The sequence below is a fragment of the Drosophila simulans genome, chromosome X, assembly GCF_016746395.2.
Source record: "Drosophila simulans strain w501 chromosome X, Prin_Dsim_3.1, whole genome shotgun sequence".
NCBI classification, from domain to species: Eukaryota; Metazoa; Arthropoda; class Insecta; order Diptera; family Drosophilidae; genus Drosophila; species Drosophila simulans.
In genome coordinates this window covers 10,203,111-10,223,215 of record NC_052525.2, presented here as the reverse complement: position 1 = coordinate 10,223,215, position 20,105 = coordinate 10,203,111, and the positions used below count along the sequence as shown (strand labels likewise).

Sequence of the window (20,105 nt, the reverse complement as noted above, 5' to 3'; positions counted from 1 at the left end):
CAAGTTGTTGACGGCACTGCCACAAAAAGAGGGGCGGCGCTCGGCGGATGGGGGCGTGGCAGGAGGAGCAGCTGTTGCCCGAGTTGGTGCTGAATTAACTTGCATTGTATAAGGACAGACAAAAGCCCCTGGACGATGGCGCAAAACTTGAAGGAGCGACACTGGAATATACATAGTGAATGGGAGTAACTTATGCAGCGAAATGTTTGCCATTGTGCGACGGCGTTTAAAAGTCCTACCACTGCCCACTTCCCTCTCTCCTCTTTCCACCCAGCGCCTTCCGCCGACACCTTTCCAACTTTCCGACGACCCTGCCACGCCCCTTCTTTCCGGCCACCCACATATTGCAGTGCATCTCGGAAGTTCGCACACTTCTGCTTACAAAGCACACAAAATTCGCTTCTACATGGCCTGCACCGCAAAGAATTTCGAGTTATTGTTGCCCATTTTATTTTTTGTTAAAAATGGAAGTTGTAAATTCGAAAAAACCTACATTTTTTTTGTTTTACGGAGAGCTAACACCTACAATTTCTCCAAGTCAAATGCTAATATAAATTTTGGAGAATGATGCTCCGATGCAGTGCAGCCTGCTGGAGATATCTGGCCGAGTGTTGGCCAATCCGGCGTCCTCCAGCATGGAGGACCCCACCCTCTCCTTCCAAGGACTCTTCTTTCAATAGCCTTTCACTTGGATGGACTTTCGCAGGATGGAGAATCGGTGGGTAGGCAGGTGGGCGAAGGGAAATGGAAGATGGGAACTTTCCCATGCCACCGGCCAGGTGGCTGTTGCCACTGTTGTACGGAAACACTACAAGGATAATGGCAGCGGCAACAACAACTGCATCCGAACAACAATGAGTGGCTGCCTCGGCGTCGCTGCCATGTTGCAAAAGTAATTCAATTTGACTTTTTGTTTTGAAGCTGTCGAGTGGCATGGGACACAAGGGAATGGAGGATGAAGTGGAGGACTGGGTTTGGGATGCTGCAGCTCTCGAGGATTGGCAAGAACAACGCCAGCTGGCCGAGAAACTTTTCGAGGAGCGGTTAAATAAGAAATCGAGGAGGAGGAGGGGTCTTGGCCATGACGGTGTATAAGCTGCACTCTCGACGAGCGTCAATTGATTTAGCCATTGAGTTATTGCCGAGTTGGCAGCCCTCGCCTTGGGGCGGCCATTGCTATTCCACATCCACTTCCGCTTCCGCCCACGCCTGAAACCACGCCCACTTCAAGGGCGGCTGAGGTAGCTGCGAAGACCCTGGCAAATCCTGCGATATCCTAAACAAATAATGTCAAGCAGGGAGAAAAGGCCTGCCTGAAATGGTTTCATAATTTTTGGGTCAAGTTATTTTGTTATTCTTAAAAGCCACTGAAAATTTGTTTTACTTTATTTGCAATAAGCAGGAAAAGAAAATAACATCCCTATTATAATTTCTTATTTTTTATGAACTATTTAATGTGAAACCTCTTAATTTGCGTCATGTAATAATTGTGCAGTGCAGTAAATTGCACATTGTCCAGTCGTTGAAGGAACCTATTAATTAAGCTTATTAATTCAAGCACTTTGTAAATTTATTTGACTAAACACACTTTTTGCCCATTTAAACCCGGTGCAATTAGTGCTGAAAATTGTTGTACGTGTGCCATTGAAAATACGGCATAATGCTTTAATCTCCGGGCCAAAAACCAAATTCCCCAGACCAGGACGAGAACCAACCATATGGCGCCGCAGTCTATCATTGGATGGCAAATCACAGCTGGCCCCTATATTAATTAAATAATAATTTCAGCAATTTGGTTTTGATTACACTTGGCCCATTCCCCACATCCCGTTCCCATTCCCATTCCCATTTGCCATCGTCACAATGCCGCAAAACAACTGCGCAGCTGAAGGCGAAGACACCTTAAGTGAGTTCTCCCCTGTCGGCGAGTCCGATCCCCTGGGGCAAAATATGATTTGTGGTCAAGGCGGGCGACGAAAACGAAGAAGCCATAAGCCAAATTAACAATTAAAGTAAGCCAGGCCAGTGCGACCATGGACCAGAGACCAGTGAGTCCAAAGAGACAGGACAAACAAACTGGGATCTGGGAGCTTGTAGCTGGGAAAAGGGAAATGGTAACTCGGAACTGGGAGTAGATAAACCGGAGTGAGTGGCAGGCCAAAACAAACAAAAGGACCAAGATACAATATGCATGTTCGGGGTTTCGGGAATGGGAATGGGAATGGAAATGCTATGGACTATATAGCAGTAGAACTTTCGTAGCACTGATTGCTGAAGTTTTTGGTGTCTCGTGTTTGTTGCTGCGGCGGGAAGGCCATAATAGTTACTGGGATTCCGGCACAACACGCCGAACACTTTTGGATCTCCAAACCAGCAGCCTTGAGCACTCCAGTTTTCCGTTCTGAGTACTGAGTACTGCCTGCAGAGGCAGTAAATTGCATTTAAAATGCCATAAATTAAGAGACAACAACTGACGATGGCGCCGATGCCGAGATAGAGAGAGAGAGGGGGAGGGGTTAAGGCCATTGCAGTTTCCACTATTAAAATGCATTAAAATTGTTTTTAATGTCAGCTGCATAGACGCACAAGCACACACACACACACATATGTAAGCCACACCGGATAAAGGTCACACACATACACGGGCTTGAATGCATGCATTAAAAAAATAAATTTGAAAAAATAAGCACAAAGAGCTGGGAGGTCGACTTTACCACTCCCAACCCCCTTTGCTAATCCAATTTGTCATAATTAAATTACTTTAAGCCACTTTCCACTTGCCAGGACGTATATTTTTTTTTTTTTGCCCACCCGCCTCCGCCTGCCCACTCTTGAAAAGTTTTGGAGGCCGCACTTAGCGCGCGCATAAACCTCAATTAAATGCTCGCTCGGAACAAAAGCGAATCGGAGAGCGGGAAAACCGGAGCGGGAAAATCGGAGCGAGGAGGTGGGGGATGTGCGGAAAATGCGAACAAAAAATATGCTTGGTGGGCTAAACGCCGGTGGGTTGGAAAAGTGCAGCATGCTTTCGGGCGCATTAATATCGAATGAGAAATAATTACAAGTGCTTAACCAGGCGATTCCGATGCTCATTACACTGCGCTCGCTGGCCACGCCCTCTTTGCCATTTGCAGTTTGCCCGCCCACAGCAGCCATAGAGATATGCACATACATATATGCAGACACACACACACACACAAAACATTCATAAATTCGACAAACCGTTAACTGGCAATGGCAACAAAATGCAAAGTACCATCCTCTTTAAAAAATTGTGGAGGGTGGAAAATGTTTGGTGTTTGCAGGTGGAAAAATGCATGAAAGTTTGCAAAAATAGTAAAGTAAAAACGATTTGAGCAGGCAAAGTGTATAGTAATTAAATGAAACACATGTCTTAGGCAAAAAACTTGCAATGTAAATTATATTACTCATACGACATGTTGTCTAATCAAGCTTCCATATATTACTCATACGCACTGTTGACTTGCTTGCTTACGATTATGGCAAGTTGTGCAGAAGTTGTTTCTTTCAAAGCGTTTCCCAACATTGACTTCAGAGTTATTATGTTTTACCGAATCACAATTCATTTGTCGACCAACGCCAAAGAAATTTGATTTTAATTGGACAAAATGTAACGATGATTAATTTACTCGTCAATGGAGAATTAAAATGTTGGCTTTGCCATAAACAAGTGCAATTTCGCTTTGCACGCATAAAGGTATCAGTTAACTGGAAATGACGGGAATGTTATATTGATTGACTAATTGGTCAATGACAAATGAAAGCAGAAAATTTGAAAATATGTTTGTCCAATTATAAAGATGGCTTTTGATGGCCCACAGCCAATGAAATGGCAGAAACCGCAATCTGCCGAGAAACTGTGTAAATTAATACACTTGTGTTGCAAGATGGGTCAAACAGACACGGATATTCATTGATAGCCGGGAGGTGGGAAATGCTGTATGCCAAAGATAAACAGCTTAATGAGCCTGACCGAACTTTAAAATGGCCGAAAATGAGAGCATATTGTGTTGGCCAAAATAATTCGTGCTTTGTATGCAATTTAAATGTGCAAAAAAGCGTAAAAATGTAAGCCCCATCAGCTTAGCACTTAGTACGACCATTTACCCGGAAAATCTCCGGTAATTGAAAAAAAAAATCAATTAATTGGAATCGTGCATAATGAATGTCGGACAAACGTGTTTACAAGACCGAAAAGGCAAACAAACCGATTTCCGATGACAAAATTACTCATTTACAATGCAATTTTCACGCTACATATGCCAGAAATCTGCTATGTATACGCCACATACATATGTACATATGTATGTATGTAGGAGGCATGTGGCTATATACTACCATGTATTTTATACATTGTATCCTCGCTGCTTTGTCCTGATGGCCAGTAAATCATTGACCGAAATTGGTGCGCTTCAGTGGAGGGCTGGGCAAACACGGCGTAAATTAATAAATATTAAAATGTCCAGCCTTGTCCTGGAACTCTCCAAACTCGTCCTGTTTCCTCTCCCTGTGTGCTGACTTACTCATCTGGCACTTGAAAATGAACAAAGCGATAAAAAGCACAAAACACTCAGTCCGAAAATGGGATGGGAGATAGAGCAAACAAACTTCTGAGCCATTACACAACAAAATGGCGTTAACAGCGCAGCAAAAATGGTGCAAATCGTGATCGTACGGCACTAGTTATACCCTTTGAGAGTTTCGCATTTCCTTGGACATTTCCGCTTTGGGTGGTGCTGAAATACCCAACTTTCTGTGCATGATGTGTGTGTGTGTGTGTGTGTGTGAGGAAACCAGGCGAAACAATATATAAACAACAATTCAAATACAGAAAACACACTCAAACACTCACATTGCAATAATATTTTTACATTTCATGTTGCCAAAAGGTTTATCCAGCGAGCAGACGGAAGTGAAAACTCTCTAACGATGGCGATGGAAAAAGTGCAAAAAAATCAAGTCCAACCACAGACGGACAGCGGGAGCACCACGGGGAATCACCAATGGGGGTGGTGGTCGGTGGTCGGTGGTCGGTGGATGGTGTGCCCAGAAATATGCAATGATAATCAGAAATGCAAACAGAAAGTGGCGACTCACTCCTCAGTTCATGAGGGCCATCAGGATCAGCATTTGCATCCGCATCACCGTCCCCACATCCACATCCACATCCACATCCACATCACCATCCACATCCCATCAACGTCAACATCAGGGGGCGAAATGCTATTGGTTTTTCCATTGGTTGCTGATGTTTCTGATTCCGCAGCTGCCGCTCCTGTTTGCCGGTCAATCAATGCGCCCACCCAACCACTGAACCACTGAACCACTGAACCACCGAACCACCAGTGAACCAGCGAGCAACTGCACCACCATGTGTGTGGGTAGCGCTAATTGTGATGGATTAATTGGCCAGGCCAAGCTCAACCGCATTATTTAGCTGCATTTTAAAGGCCAATGACAATTGTGCTAATGGTCTGGCTGGCTTTTTGGCTTACAATGAGCTACTGCAATGGGCAACAGGTCAAGTGGATCCTTGAAACAGCTAAATTGCTGAATTAGTGACTCACGGCAATTGCCTGTAAATATAAACGATCAGTTTCTACTTATAATTACTGGTTGTAGAATAAAAAAAAATGCGAATCAAATTAGCTGATGCCGCGCATTTATTTCCTTGACCTGTATTATTTACCAACTTCTCGCTTACCACTTCACTATTTATTTATTTATTTACATGCAACATTTCAATTAAATTTCAATTTATTTCTGCAAGCTCATTGATTATGCATGGCAATTAATTTTATGCAATTTTCAGTATGCAATATTTTCAATTAGTCTGGCCAGTGGCAACCAACCAGGAGAACGACTGGACTGGACACGGGTGCGGATTTGAGGCACATAGACAGCATAATATGCTAACTATCCCTCCGCTCGGTGTAATTAATACACGGCGATGGGTGGGGTGTGGCCTGGCATTCCAGAGATTGGATGGCTTCATGGATCTATGGCGAAGGGATTATGCAGTGGACAGGATGAGGCCGAGCCAGGCATACGAGTATTGAATGTCCGAGGTACAGACAATTAGTTGCTCACGTGACAAATACAAGGCCAGGGAAAATAGCAATAAAAGAAGGAAAAACTAAGACTGAGCGGGTGGTTGGCATCTGGCATATAAAATTGCATTTAAATAATGAAAAAGCCTGAAACAAAAGGCCGGTCAAACAAAGGCAAACTGCAGCCAAATGTCCAACAAAAGCTGAAGAGGAAGGAAACAAACGAAGGTTGAATGGAAGGAAGAAGGAAGGAAGTAGCTTGGCTCAAATCAAGAACATGTAAATACAAACAGGCCGATGTTTGACGCTTGGCTAGCCACTGTCCAAAACTGCTGACCCCTGACCTCTGACCACCATCTACAAACATACCTCAGATCCCTGACCGAAATCCGCTTCAAATAAGAGAATTGCAAATTTCAGTTGCATTTCATTTATTGCGAAACATTCTTCTTAGGGATGGATTCCTGAATAAATGATAGCTCAACTCAGCTCCCCCACTCTGTCATCAGATATGCCGCATATTCGTATATCTGTATGTGCAGATATGTACACATGTATATGTATACATATATGGATTGTATGAACTGGCTGAAACTTGAGACTCACCTCATTAGCACTTTGTTTGCGTCGGCCACGCGGCGTTTGCGTAATAAGCGGCATCACACCACGAAACACCAATAGCGATGCAAATAAGAAGCTAATTAGGCGCTGATTGATGCCTCTTCATGGCCAACAGCCACACAATATGATAATGAATGAATGTTGGCCTCTTGGCTAATGGATATACAAAACCCGAAACTGAAATGTCCCAAAAAGATAGCCAAGCGCTGTCAAAGGCGAGTTGCATAACCATAACCAGAGATGCCTTCGAGGGGGCAGCAAACCATCACAGGGGGCAGCTAAGCGCCTTAAGGCAGCTGCCTCTGCCTCTTCCTACTCCCACAGCAAATCCTCCCGCTACTGATGTGGCATCTCCTCCATTCATCAGCTGCCAGTTGTCAATTGTCAGTTGTCACTTGGCTGCCTCGTGTGGCCTGCTAATGCGATGCGTTGCAATGCGACGCGCATCTGAATGATGCAGCAACTGGAAATCGCTGGCTGCAAATGGCAACTATGTGTGTAGCATCAACTGGCATCCCGGATAGCTGGCAAACTGGCAGGACCAGATAGGCAGCTCACTAATTGCCACCAAACGGAAGGAGGCAGAAGAGAGCGGGCGACGCCACCCATGAGATCGCGTTAGTTATGTTGTTAGGCTGGCTCGACTTTCGCCGGGTATCTGGGTATGTAGATGCGTAGCGAGGAACTAAGAGTTTGGAACCTTTGGGAAAATCTATGCTTACCGAGAGTCTTTAATCGAAATGCTGAAAACGCACTGATGGAATTTTGCATACCACGAAAGGTGCTCGTGGAACGGAATGAATGAATATAAGCAAATAAATGTGCATTGGCCTTATTTAGTTAAATACATTTCAGTTGACGGATAAGAAGAGAAATTTTCCAATTTTGAACACAGGTATGACATTCCTCTTTTGGACCATTATGAGTGTTGCTATCGAAGAAATAGTGATTATTTTTTACCGAAAAATAACATAATAATAATATTGCAAAAATTCGAATATTTGCAAACGGGGTTTTCTCCATAACTTGGCTAAAAACGCCATCACCGCTATCATGAAGACTGTTTTGTGCTGATAATAAGCATAGCTAACTATCCCTATCACTACTTTTATGATCACAAAAAATAAAAATTTTACCAAATTTTTGCATTTTTGATAAGGGGTACCATCATCAAAATTTGCGAAAATTGGCAAAAAAATGAATTTCCAATTTGGAACACAGGTCGATAGGGAATTTCGCTACGAATGCAACGAGGTATGACATTCCACTTTTGAACAAATATTTTTATTGCTATTGAGAAAATACTACTCTCCCAGAAAAAAAAAGACCAGAACAAGCCAAGCTAAAATTGCCACTCCCTTCAGTCGAAATTTATACATATTAAACCGAATCGAATGGACGATGAGCAACTTCCAGTACCTGTTTAAGGTTCTCATCGTGGGTGACACAGGCGTGGGCAAATCCTCCCTGATGATGCGTTTCACGGAGAACAAATTCCTCGAGAACTACATATGCACGGTGAGCATGGATATCAGGGCGAGCTACGTGGAGCTGCTCGAGGGTAAGATGATGCTGGAGGTCTGGGACACCACCGGCGACGAGCGCTTGAAGTCGGCGATGCCGGCCTTTTATCGTGGTGCCCATGGCGTACTGCTCGTTTACGACATAACGTCGTCCAAAAGTTTCGAAAACATCGGTGGCTGGCTGAAGGAGATAATGCGCATGTGTCCGGATAAGCTGAACGTCGTGCTGGTGGGGAACAAGTGTGATGATCTGGACCATCGCCAGGTGGACCCTGAGCAGGCCCTCCAATATGCCCGTCGTCGGGGATTCCACTCTGATGTGGTTTCCGCCAAGAGTGGCGAGAATGTATATAACTTATTCCGTTCGTTGACATTTGACATGCACGATCGTATTGTGCGTCACGGGAAGTTCGAGGACATTAGAGAGCTACCGGATGAACCAACTAATCCAGCTGACACAGATCGCCAGGGGGGCAATGACCCCAATACCTGCCGTTAAGCAGCGCGACTTCATTTGAATATATGATATCATAATACATTTTATAATTTCTATAACACAATAGCACAACAAGCTCCGTAAACTTCTTGCCTAATGAAAAAATCAAATATTTGTAATGTGAAACGGGAAGTTTGCGAAAAATTAACATAAATAAAAGTTTTCCCAGTTTGAATGCAGGTGGATGGCGCATTTTGTTACAAATTCAACGATATATGATGATGTTTCACTTTTGCACAAGTATTTTTATTCCCATCGAAGAAATACTGATTATTTATTACCAAATGAACAAAATAAATATGTTGTCTAAATCTGATATTATCCAAAGGGATTTAACCCAATATCTTGGCCAAAAATGTGGCACAGATAAAATAAAGACTGTTTTGTATGGCTTATAAACCGATCTGAAGAATCCAAAAGTAGCTTTGATTGTGTGACCATTGGCTTTAACATTTAAGATTTGGATTGGGATAACAATCTTTTATTTGAGTATCCGCTTCGTCCTACTCCGCCACAGAATTATGTCCCGAATGGCCTGCAACATGGGGCGAAACTTGGTGCGCTGCCAGTGGATGTTATCGTTGCCCCGTTCCAGCAGGATCTTGATGAGCCGCTCACTGCCGTTCATGTCGCGCAGGATCTCCTTAAAGAATTTGCTAAAGTAGAGCAGTTCTTTCGGAGTGGATAGACATTCAATTAGGGGTGTCATCAGATTTACAACCTTGTCGGTTGAGTTGCTGCAACTTTGGGCGATCAGAAGAATAATATTTCATCGACTTGTCCGGCACTTACTAATTGCGTATGTTCTGCATATTGACGGACACGTACTTCTTGGCCAATCGATAGCCCATGGAGTTAGAGACGACAGCCTTGAAGGTTCGCCTGGCGTTTTGCTTTCGCACTCCCGAGCTCTCAAAAGTCCATATAAGGACTCTCTGCAGGGCGAAGACATTCCGCGAACAGGCCAAGGCGGTCAGCAGTGATTCCTTTTCGGCGGCAAAGTTCGAGCGTTTGTACATCGACTCCACCGTATCCCGGTCCCCTTCAGTGCCGAACTTGACCGCCGTGCAGACGACCGTTTCCCGCTCTTGGATGGTCATCCATCCGCCCTTCTCCGGCGTTCCCTTTACGAATTCCCGACGGGCGAGACTCACACAGGCGGGCAGCTCGTACTCACAGGCCAGTCTGATGATGACGGGGCGGTGGGTCATGTTGCCCGAGGAACTGGTCAAGTCCGAGGATAGCACCCGCTTGAACTGCCGCTCCAGCAGGAGGCGCATAAAGGTCTGAGACAATGCAAGCACACTGGTTTATGCCTTTTAAAGATCCACCTTATAAGCCCCATAAACCCACCTTAAAGATCAGGTAGTTTGAGTTCCTCTTCGCTACGTTATTGATACGCTCGAAGCTTATCTCGGTTGCTGCCCAGACCACGAATTCGTCCTCGTGCTCCAGATAGCCGAGAATGCCCAGGGCCATGTCATATTCGATATCGCCACTCCAGGCGAGGCTGAAGAGATCGTCGACCAACTGGGCGCGGTTTACACGATGTATGAGACGAAACTTATTGGGATCAGCGAGCGTTTTGTTGAGCAGCTGCCAGTTGCGGAGGTCATAGTTCACGCGGAATGGAGCCGTATGTTGGACATTGAACAGTATCCAGTCCTCAGGCTCCGCCTCCAGCTTCCCCAGTATAACGGTATTAGATTTACTCGAAGGCTTAGAAATCGGACATGTAAGCCAGCGGCTGAAGGAGATGATTTCCGAATGTTGGCAACTGGGGCAGGTATAGCTGAGCGGAACCCACCAGCAAGGACTCCTGGCCCAGCGGTTTCGGAACTGGGGAGTGATGAAGAAACGCTGTTGACTTACGATAGCCGTACGATTCTCGTAGTTCCGGGTAACGGTGACCAGGGGATATCCCGGTTGCCCTAGCCAGCATTTCATGATCCCAGTGATGTTCAGACCCTTGCCCAAACGTCCATTGCGGTCTACCTGCAGTTGCAAGAGATCCCAAAAGTCAGAGGATGTGGCAGTGCGATTGGCATAGACAACCAGATAGCGACGCAGTGCCGTCAGCCATGCCTCTTCGCCCATGACGCGGTGTAGCATCTCGAAGAGCACGGCTGCCTTGCGCTCCCCAATCTCATTGTACGCCGCCCAAATGTGGCTCTCATCGGGCACCGATGCTGTCACCAGATCCGTATTAACATGGGCATCGTAGTCGAGGACCGAGAGGTAGAGCTGGAGGGCGTGGCGCTCCTGGTAATCCCACTCCGGACGCAGTGAGTGCACACCAAAACGCGAGAGATACAGGGCAAAGACGTTCTTCAGCCAGATCTCATGCCACCAGGCGACGGAGACCAGATTGCCGAACCACTGGTTCACCACCATCATAGCCACCGCACGCGCCACGCCCTGTTGATCGTCAATGGAACTCCGTTGGCTATCGTACAAAAGGGATTCCTCCGCGAAAGCTGGCAAGCCCCAGTTCTCTTTCGACTTAAAGGTGAAATCTGGAAGAGCCACCAAATCGATCTTCTTCTGCCGGTAGGTACTGTTAAAGAGATCTTCGTAGAAGGATAGCAGCGGTGCCACCACCATGTTGGCGAACTCAGTCTGCGACAGTGCATCCGGGCGTGCCCACGTCCTAATTGGACAATCCGATCGCTCGCTGGACGTGAAACCTGGCCTATCGAACTTGCTGATCACGAAGGCCACCAGGTACGTTTGCATCGGATGGCTCTCGACGAACTGCGTCCACACGTAGTCCTTCAGGCTGGCACTTCAGGTATTAAGACGATAGGAATACGATACATTTGAGTTTCATTGTGGAACACCTCTACTCACTGGCGAATGGTCCGCTGGACGGGCATGTTGGAAAGAGCGCGGTACAGATACGGATGTGCCAGATTGATCTTGAAGGGTGTCCTAAAAATGGGATCGTCGAAGCAGGGAAAAGCCTCGCGGGCGTGGTTCGGTTCAAATTGGGTGGCCGCCAGCCATTGGGTTAAAGTAGTATTATGATCCACATAATTGCTGCTATAGAATCCAGTGTGGTCACTTCTCAAAACACTAGTAAATGCCACCCGCATGGAGTATGTGACGTTGACCTTGAGTGGTCTCTTTAAGGACACAGTCAGTCGACTGAGTTTAATGTCCATCTCTATACTGCTAACCGGCACTGAGTTGCCATTCTTGGCAGACAATGTCACCGCCCTTCGCTTGCCGATCGCCAAATCGTGGGAATTAAGCACTATTTTCTTTGTAGATCTCTCCGATCTCAGATCAATAACCACCGTACCGCCGAAGGGCTGATAGGGTTGGTTGATCCGCGTCACGATGTCCACGCGATAGCTAAGCGGTACCAACCACTTTGGAAGGCGACCGACAGCGGTTTTGTTAGCCTCTAGGTGGAAAAACAGGGCGGTGAGTATTGTCAGGTAGCTTAAGTGCATGATTTCAATGACTGATTTACTTTGTTCATGTTTTTCAATCAAGTCAGGTGTGTGTCTAATCGGAAATTCGTCAGGCCACGCAACAGAAACACAAAGTATTCGACCATTCTGATACCTAGCATATGCTCGATGAATACGTATATTTCCTATGACAATATTCTATTATCCGGTTTTCCATATTTCGTCGGCAAGCAAAGTCAAATTAAACATGTTAGGAAATTCCTGGAGCTCAAGTTATTCGATTACAAAAGCAATTCTCAAAGGAAGTAGATTTAATTGAGGAGCAATAACCTATTTCTCGTATACAGTAACAGAAATATGAATGCAAATTATTACGAAACTTTCGTTCGTTTTGAGGCAAGGCGCAATAATTCGGGATGTGAACGGCTCGCTCCACTGATGGAATCTGGATCAGAATTTGTGGTTTTCATCAGTGTTGTAGATGGAACGCAAAGGAAATCCAATCGAAATCGCACTCATGGAGCAAAATGAGGGGCGGATTGGGGGCGGGGCTCAGAAGAAAGGGGGCGACAAACCACAGCACAATGTCATTAGCGCATGTTGGTTGCTCTCCTCTTTCACTCGTTATCTTGCGTGTGTGTGTGTTTGTCTGTGTTTGTGTGTGTGTTTGTGTGGGCTTGGCAATAAATTTCCAATTTTCGTGCAATTTTCGCAGAGCGGCATGCATACATACATACATATGTATATGTACCTTTGGAGTCCGGTGTTCGGTGTCCGTTGTCCGTTGTCTGTTGTCCGTATAACGGAGAGTTGTGTTTTTAGGGGCCAGAGCCTGGCGTACTCATAAATACATTGACCAATAACATAATTTTTGTTTGTGTTGGTATATTGCCAAATGACCTCGTTACCCCGGCGGGAAAATCGAGGCAGGAAAATCACTGCCACAACACGACACAAAAAGGCGACAAAGGCACCGAACGTGCGGCATATGTTTCTCTGAGTGAGTGGGTGGCAGTGGCATTGCTTTTTGGGGCACTGGGCGTAGGGGGCGTGTTCCTGGGCCTAACGGAAGTCGGCTGAGACCCCTCCGACAGTCGCCGCTGCGGCATTATAATTAATGGGCATGATGGGCCATGCGAGCCCGCATTTTCATACTACCGACCTTTCGTGTACCTCACAGACCCTTCTCCGATTTCTGGGATATTAAATGTAACGATGCAAGTTGGCTATGAATACGACACGTAGTGTGTGCCACTGTCCACAAGGTGGCGCTCGTGTGGCTGCTGCTGATGATGATGATCACATGCTATTAAACCGCAATACAATAGCAATTTTCAAATAAATGATTTATGGCTCTGGACATGACACACACAGCTGTCGTCTGCGTGTGTGTGTGTGTGTGCGTGTGGACTGCTGGCAAATGCCAAACTGCCGTAGTCCCTCAGTTGCTGCCCATAAACCATACAAAAAAAACCCAGGGAGGGACAAAAAGAAAGGGAAAGGAAAAACAGGACGAGGCTTGAAAGCCAGAAAAACTGAGAGCCAAATGCCCAGCAGAAGGTCGAAGGTGCTGACTGAGATGGTGGGGCTGCTTTTTTGATGCATGGCCGAGGGTTCATAAAGTCGATTTCCACTGGCCAATTGTTCGAAACTGCAGTCAGTGAATTAAGCCAGTTCAATTGTCAGCCAAGTAGAATTTCCCTCGATTTCCTTTCGCCGCTCAATAGGCTCCACTCTACTTTCGATGCTGATAGTGCCCTTATTTTCCAGTCAAGTCAATTTGGTTTTAGATATAGCAACTTGTAAGTTATCCGCTGCTTGCCTTTCGTCTATATTTATACCCATTACAGTATTGCTCACAGATTTTGTTACTTTTGATGGGGGAAACTTTACTCCTGCACTAGATGTCTAATTTGCTATCGATTGATAGAACTGATGGAAGATTGTTGCCAAGGTGCCATTCAGTTTTCCATACCCGTCAACTCACATATTACGTATACGTACCGTATGCATATGTGAGGGATGGCAATCTGTTGATTTGGCCACTTGACATGGCACACTTAGCCAAATCCAGAAGGGAAGCTGAAGGAAACTGGGAGCCGAGAAAATGATGATTTCGTTCTGCAGCCGCTATTAAGTCATAACATTTATATGTACATCCCCGTTTTATACCCTGACAAATCAGCGCAACGAGGGAAGGAAAAGTTGAAACGCAGAGAAGGCAACTGGGAGCTGTCATGGCCAAGATGGCAATGGGTACGTTCGTTCACCTGTCTCAAACACACACCGAGATATAGCCACGTTGATGTCTCCATTTTGTGTGCGTGCGATGCCATTGTTGCTGCTGTTGTAAAATTTAATGCAAAACTCGTTTATAAACACACAACCGGCAAAACGAAGCGAAAGAGAGAGAGAAAAAATGGAGACGGAGAAGGAGGAAGGTCCATATTCAGCGGGAAGGGCAAACGACACCGTCATTTTCTGCTCAAACGTTTGCGTGACAGCACCACCCACTACAAATGCCCCGCACCACCCAACTAACCGGCCATAATTTCACCAACCAACCAACCCACCCGCCAAGTTGGCTGCCATTTTGACAGATGCCAAACGCAAAGCGAGCAGCAAAGCCCAACAATTTTTATTTGTCTTTTTGTTGTTTAGCTTGGCTAGAAGGCCGAAACGCGTATCAAATTGGTGCAAACCATGGATACCCTATAAATACGAAATATTCTTTTAAAGATGAGGGTAAAACATCAAATCCTTTATTGATTGCTCAAGAACTTAAGGTTCAATGAGCTATTTCTATTCAAATTAAAAACAATATGCTCAATATCCAATTTCTATTGTGTAGCAATATTTCCATAGTTATAGGGTGTACAAAATACCAGAGAATGTAACTTGAGGTCAAAGTTTACAGCTCTGCCGTGGACCATCGTTAGTTGGTTTTTACGACTCGTAACGCTGCTGACCAACGACACCCGGACACCCCGGAGCACGGACCTTCGACCCCCCCCGAACCCAAACCTCCGGTAACCATAAAGATTAATACCGTAGACCCACCGCTCCATCCGGAGCGATAACAGTTGTGAGGTCATTGCAGTGGCTCGCAAACTGCGGCAATCGTTATTATTGCAATTTCATTAGATGGAAGCCACAAAAATGAAATAATTAATGGCGGAGTGAAACTGAAATAATTGCCAACGGTGCGGGGGGTTGGTTTCGGTGGGGCGGGGTGTTGTTGGGCGCCTAATGATTTATAATTTATGGAATTGAACGAAAAATTATAACAATTAAATGGCAAATTTCGATTGCATTGCCAATCTAAGCGGTCAATTAATTACTAATGGGATTAACAATTTGGAGACAAAAGAGCTACTTAAATTTAGCAAAATGAATGAAAAAGGAAAGATAAACCGTTATTGGATACACAATCATTTTATGCAAAATTAAACCTTATTGTTATGGATAATAAGCATTATAAGCATAGATGTATAAAATCTTGCTTATTATTTCCAATTTTCAAGTGTAACTTTCTGTATATGCATGTAAATCGATTATTATTCTGTATTGATAACATATTTCCTCGTTGCACTTGTTCATTTTGTTAGCTCAGAGTTGCTCTATATATATTTATTTTTGATCCACTGCCAAGAGCCGAAAAACTGACCCAAACACGAACAGCAGTCGCACTACGACTATGTGGCCATATTGAGGCTACGACATAGAGGAAAAAACTCCATAAAAAGTTTTGCAATTGCTTAAACGTGCCGTTCGGGCCGCATCATAAACCAGGAGGGAACAAAACACGCCCACCCACTTTTAGTTTAGTGGGGGCTTTAAAGCCTTTAAATTCGAATTGCATTCTCCAAATGTCGGGCATTCCCGGTTGATGGGGGGATGGGGGTTGCTAAGTGCAGGCAAAGTGTGTCTGTATGGGTGGGATTTTTGTGTTGGTATGTGTGCCACATTAGCCACATTCGGAGTTGCTGCATTTTGGATTGCCTACTTTTCGGGGCAGTCACTTTCGGGGTCCTAATAACTTACGCCTCAGTGGTAAAAGGTAACAACAAAAAAGTTAGCTGAATTGTTCAAGATTTGTTTCAATTTCCTCATGCAAAACTCGGGCTTCCTTTTACACACACACACACACACGTGGCTAATGGCTATATACACTCAGCAACCAACTGCTTTAATATGCTGACATGTATGTATATTTATGCAAATAAGCAACAACAACGCCTTGGCATACAATTTCAAATGATCTAATGAAACAACAACGGAATGAGCAACAACAAAGACACATAAAAACACCACACGAAAGTGGGCGAGGGACCGGGTAAATGGTGGGCGTGGCTGAGTGGCAGGAAAACCCAAGGAAAACTCTTTTCATATCTTTGTGTGTGTGTGTGGAGTGAACAGAAAAGTAAGGGATATGAAATGGGTTGAGAACGAGCAAAAGAAGTGGGAAATCCACTAAAGGAGGAGAGGAAAGGAAAAGCACAACTACAATAGGAAAATAGGATGAAAAATCAACGGAAGGGGGAATTGCAATTGCAGAATACAATTCAAGTAGAAAACAACACAAGGTACTCAATTCACTACTTCGCTGCATTTTACATTTGATTTACAGATTGATGTTTTGTTGAAGTCTTGCAGGAAGTACGTTTTAAGCATATTGATCCAGACTATATGCCTCTTAAAAGAGTTGAAAGTACTTCCTTATCCAGTTGAGCGCCATTGAACATATTCCTTTGGCTGGCATAACAAAATACAATGTTTTGCCAGGGTTTTTGTTTTCCCAATAAAAAGTGTTACAATTTAGAGAGAGCTCAAGTGTCCAGGGAAATGGCAGCACACCCAATTTTCCCCTTGGCCCCAAGACAAATTTAATCAAATTTGTTGTCCCTTAACAAAACTGTGGAAATCTTGTTAAAATTTCGCATCGGTGAGTGGGCCCCTCACCCCCCTCTTTGGTTTTCTGTATCAGTAGCTGCAACTGTTTTACTGCGGCTGGGGCATGCAACGCCCCTTAACTTTTAACCCATTTCTGTCCCGTTTCCGCAGGCCCCCTTAACCCATAGCACACCCCTATCCCCCAGGTCAGTTTTATCAATGCAGCGCCAGGCGACGCCAAAGGCGACGACCAAAAGCAGTTTGCGGCCAAGTGGGACGGAGATGGAGCATCAGCGCCAGAGCGAGAGGGGCAGAGGAAGCTGCCTTGCGGCTGCCGGAAACCGCAGAAACCGCTTTAGCCGCAATGACTGCGCTTGCCATGTACCCTGCATTGCCACGCCCCCTTGGCCCGCAATACGCCTGCAAGCCCTTTTCAACATGCATTAAAAAAAAAATACAGATATGGCGGCAGCTCACTGAGAGGAAAAAAAAAAGAACGATTGGCCACTCGAAATAAAAAAGAAAAAACAATTTGAGAATAAATCATGTCGGACGTAAAAGCGGACTGCGGGAATTTAAAGTTCGAAATATGGTTTTTTATTCGCCCATTTATATGAACAATTTAACATAATCTATCGTTCAATCTTAATTCAAGTGCAAATATTTATGCAATCACAATCATCGGCATTTCCATTCCACATAATTTATTTGATTCGACGTGATACAAAAAATTGCATGTCTACTTGCCGTTCATTTAATTGATTGTTTAAACGATGATTTATAGCATGATTTCTGAAAAAGTCACATTAAACTTCGTTTATTGATTAAGACCTGGTTAAGGCTGGTGGAAAATATTTTACATATTTTTGCACGATTTAAAACTCTTTAGAAGAGGAAGCCATGATATGCTAGATATTTGGAGCATCGAATGAACAACACGCAACCAAAGTTAGTTTCAAGTTTTTTTCAGAAAATCGATAGTTCTAAAAACTTGTTATTATTTCATAAAACTTATCTTCGAATTAATAACAAAACTTGAAATGTTATGGAAAGTTGTCTTTTATTTTGTTTAGTGTAAGAAGGGAGAGCACGCATGCGATTTTCTCGGTTCGCACTTTGTGCAAATGCAGTTTTTGGCCGTGACAGCTTCTTGCTGGTGGTTTTGCTTCATCGCAAATTGAGAATGAGATGGAAAACTTTGGACCACTCAACAGTTGCACTGCTTATGCCTTCGTTTTCCCATTAACCTTTGACCCTGCCCTTCTCGCACAGTTTAAGTTTCGATTGTTTAAGCCACCTAATTAACTCGTTGCGGTTTCTCTTTCAGCATTCATTGTTGTTTGACGACTTTCTGGCCATGCCATGTGAATTATATTTAATAAGCTGGAGAGTTGGGGGCCCACCCATTCACTCCATCCCATCCGCAAAATGCTCACCAATTTGCCCGCCGCGTAACTGGAGCAGAAATTAGCACAGAAAAGCGAAGCTTGGAAATGAGTGGGTGGTGCTTAACAAATACGACATTCATTTTCACGACCTCCCCCAAATTTTCAGCACCCGCTCTCCCGCTCGACCGGCCAATTCAACGCGAAATTCACGGGTTTCCTGCAACGTGAAAACAGCCGGAAAATTATACGAAAAAGGACGTCGGCAGAGGGGCAGAGAAAGGGGCAGTGGGGAACTACTTCCGTCGGACGGCCAATTGCCACTGACCGAAAAATCAAGTAAAGAGAAGCCAAAGACAAAGTGCAGCCGAGAAAATGTCGGGGAAAGGGGTGACGAAGAAGGATAGATAGAAGGCAGAAATAATATTGGTTTAGCTTCTGCAGTTACAACATGGTGGGAAAAACTGCCAGAAGGGGTTTTCCCCAAGACGGTGGAGTACATCAATTCTCAAGAGGACGGAAAAAACTACAACGAAATGCGGAATATCCTCAACCCTTTTTTCTTCTCAAACACAACCCCTTGAAAAACAACAGGGAAATTCCCAGAAAGAAGTCATAGATAACAGATTCCTTACCATATCTTAGCATAAACCGTATTTGAAATATAATTCACTCGCATAAATTGCACAAAAGGGCTGAACTTACCTGAAAATAAGCAAATGGAAATGGATTTCGATTAGTCAACATTGGTAAAAGTTTATTTATTCGAAAAAATACAAAAGAAAGTCAAAGGGAGAAAAGATAGGAAATGTCATTGCGATTGAAGCGAAATCAGGCTTTGAGTTATAGAGTAATTTGATTGAAATACACAGAAATGGTAAAAATAAAAGAAAATTAGTCACAACTGGAAAATAGTCACAAATTCAGAATTTACTACATATGTTTACTGCATTTATGCAATATACATGTCATGCAATTAAAAAGTTCAATTTGTATTTACTACTTTCACAATTACTATTATTAATCTACTATAAACAAGTAATTTTTCACCTTTCCCGACTTTAGTAAAACATTTGGTGATACCTATTTCAAAATACAGGAAACTCGGAGCGTAAACAGCGTATATATATATGTATAAATATATGTAGAATTAAATTGTGTTTGTGTATGATTTGTTTATTTATTTGGTAGCCATGCAAATGAGCCTCCGTCTGAGGCACGCACAACAAACTGAACTTTTGACTCAACTTTCATGTGGGTGGGGACATTTCTAATTATTTTGCATTTTTGCAGCCTGATGGTGTCGGGGGAAAAAGGCGGAGGTAGGGGAAAACTGCAGACAGGAAATTAAAATTAGAATGAGCAACAGAAATAATCAACAACGGGCACGATTTAATAGAGTAAAAGTTTATGTTCGCCTGAAGTTTATAAATTTATTAAGTTTTCTGCTGCATTTATAGGATTTTCAGCGACCGAATGGAAAATTATATTGAATACTTTTTTTACCACTAAAGTAAGCTGCAAAATGTTTATTAAATTAAATATTTTTGCATTTATAGTTTAATAACCGTTTAGGTTGACATATTTCTTGTTGTCAAAGAAATTAAATTGAAATTCTTAAGAACTTCTAAAGGACCTCCGTTCTTTAATCAAAGCGACAATAGGAACAGATGTCCGAACGATGTGGGCCATTAGCC

At 44.0% G+C, this 20,105-nt stretch overlaps 3 protein-coding genes across 18 annotated transcripts in view; 1 reads left to right on the top strand and 2 right to left on the bottom strand.

Moving 5' to 3' along the window:
- Positions 1 to 20,105, bottom strand: part of LOC6725615 — a 76,708-nt gene that overhangs the window by 34,452 nt on the left and 22,151 nt on the right. The gene's annotated exons all lie outside the window — the stretch shown is intronic.
- On the top strand, positions 8,014 to 8,714 carry LOC27206352 (ras-related protein Rab-13). The gene has a single exon (XM_016172775.3). The coding sequence runs from the start codon at positions 8,094 to 8,096 to the stop codon at positions 8,712 to 8,714; it is 621 nt and encodes a 206-aa protein (XP_016038810.1). The 5' UTR covers positions 8,014 to 8,093.
- Positions 8,889 to 19,152, bottom strand: LOC6725610 (aminopeptidase N). Of its 2 annotated transcripts, none has more exons than XM_016173690.3 (4): positions 11,562 to 19,152; positions 10,065 to 11,496; positions 9,504 to 9,997; positions 8,889 to 9,454 (listed from the first exon to the last, which is right to left on the bottom strand). In XM_016173690.3, exons 1-4 carry the CDS (start codon positions 12,167 to 12,169, stop codon positions 9,193 to 9,195), a joined length of 2,796 nt encoding a protein of 931 aa, XP_016038808.1. In that variant the 5' UTR covers positions 12,170 to 19,152; the 3' UTR covers positions 8,889 to 9,192. The 2 variants fall into 2 exon arrangements, with proteins under 2 accessions (XP_016038808.1, XP_016038809.1); XM_016173691.3 differs by having other exon boundaries at positions 8,889 to 9,448; positions 11,562 to 11,998.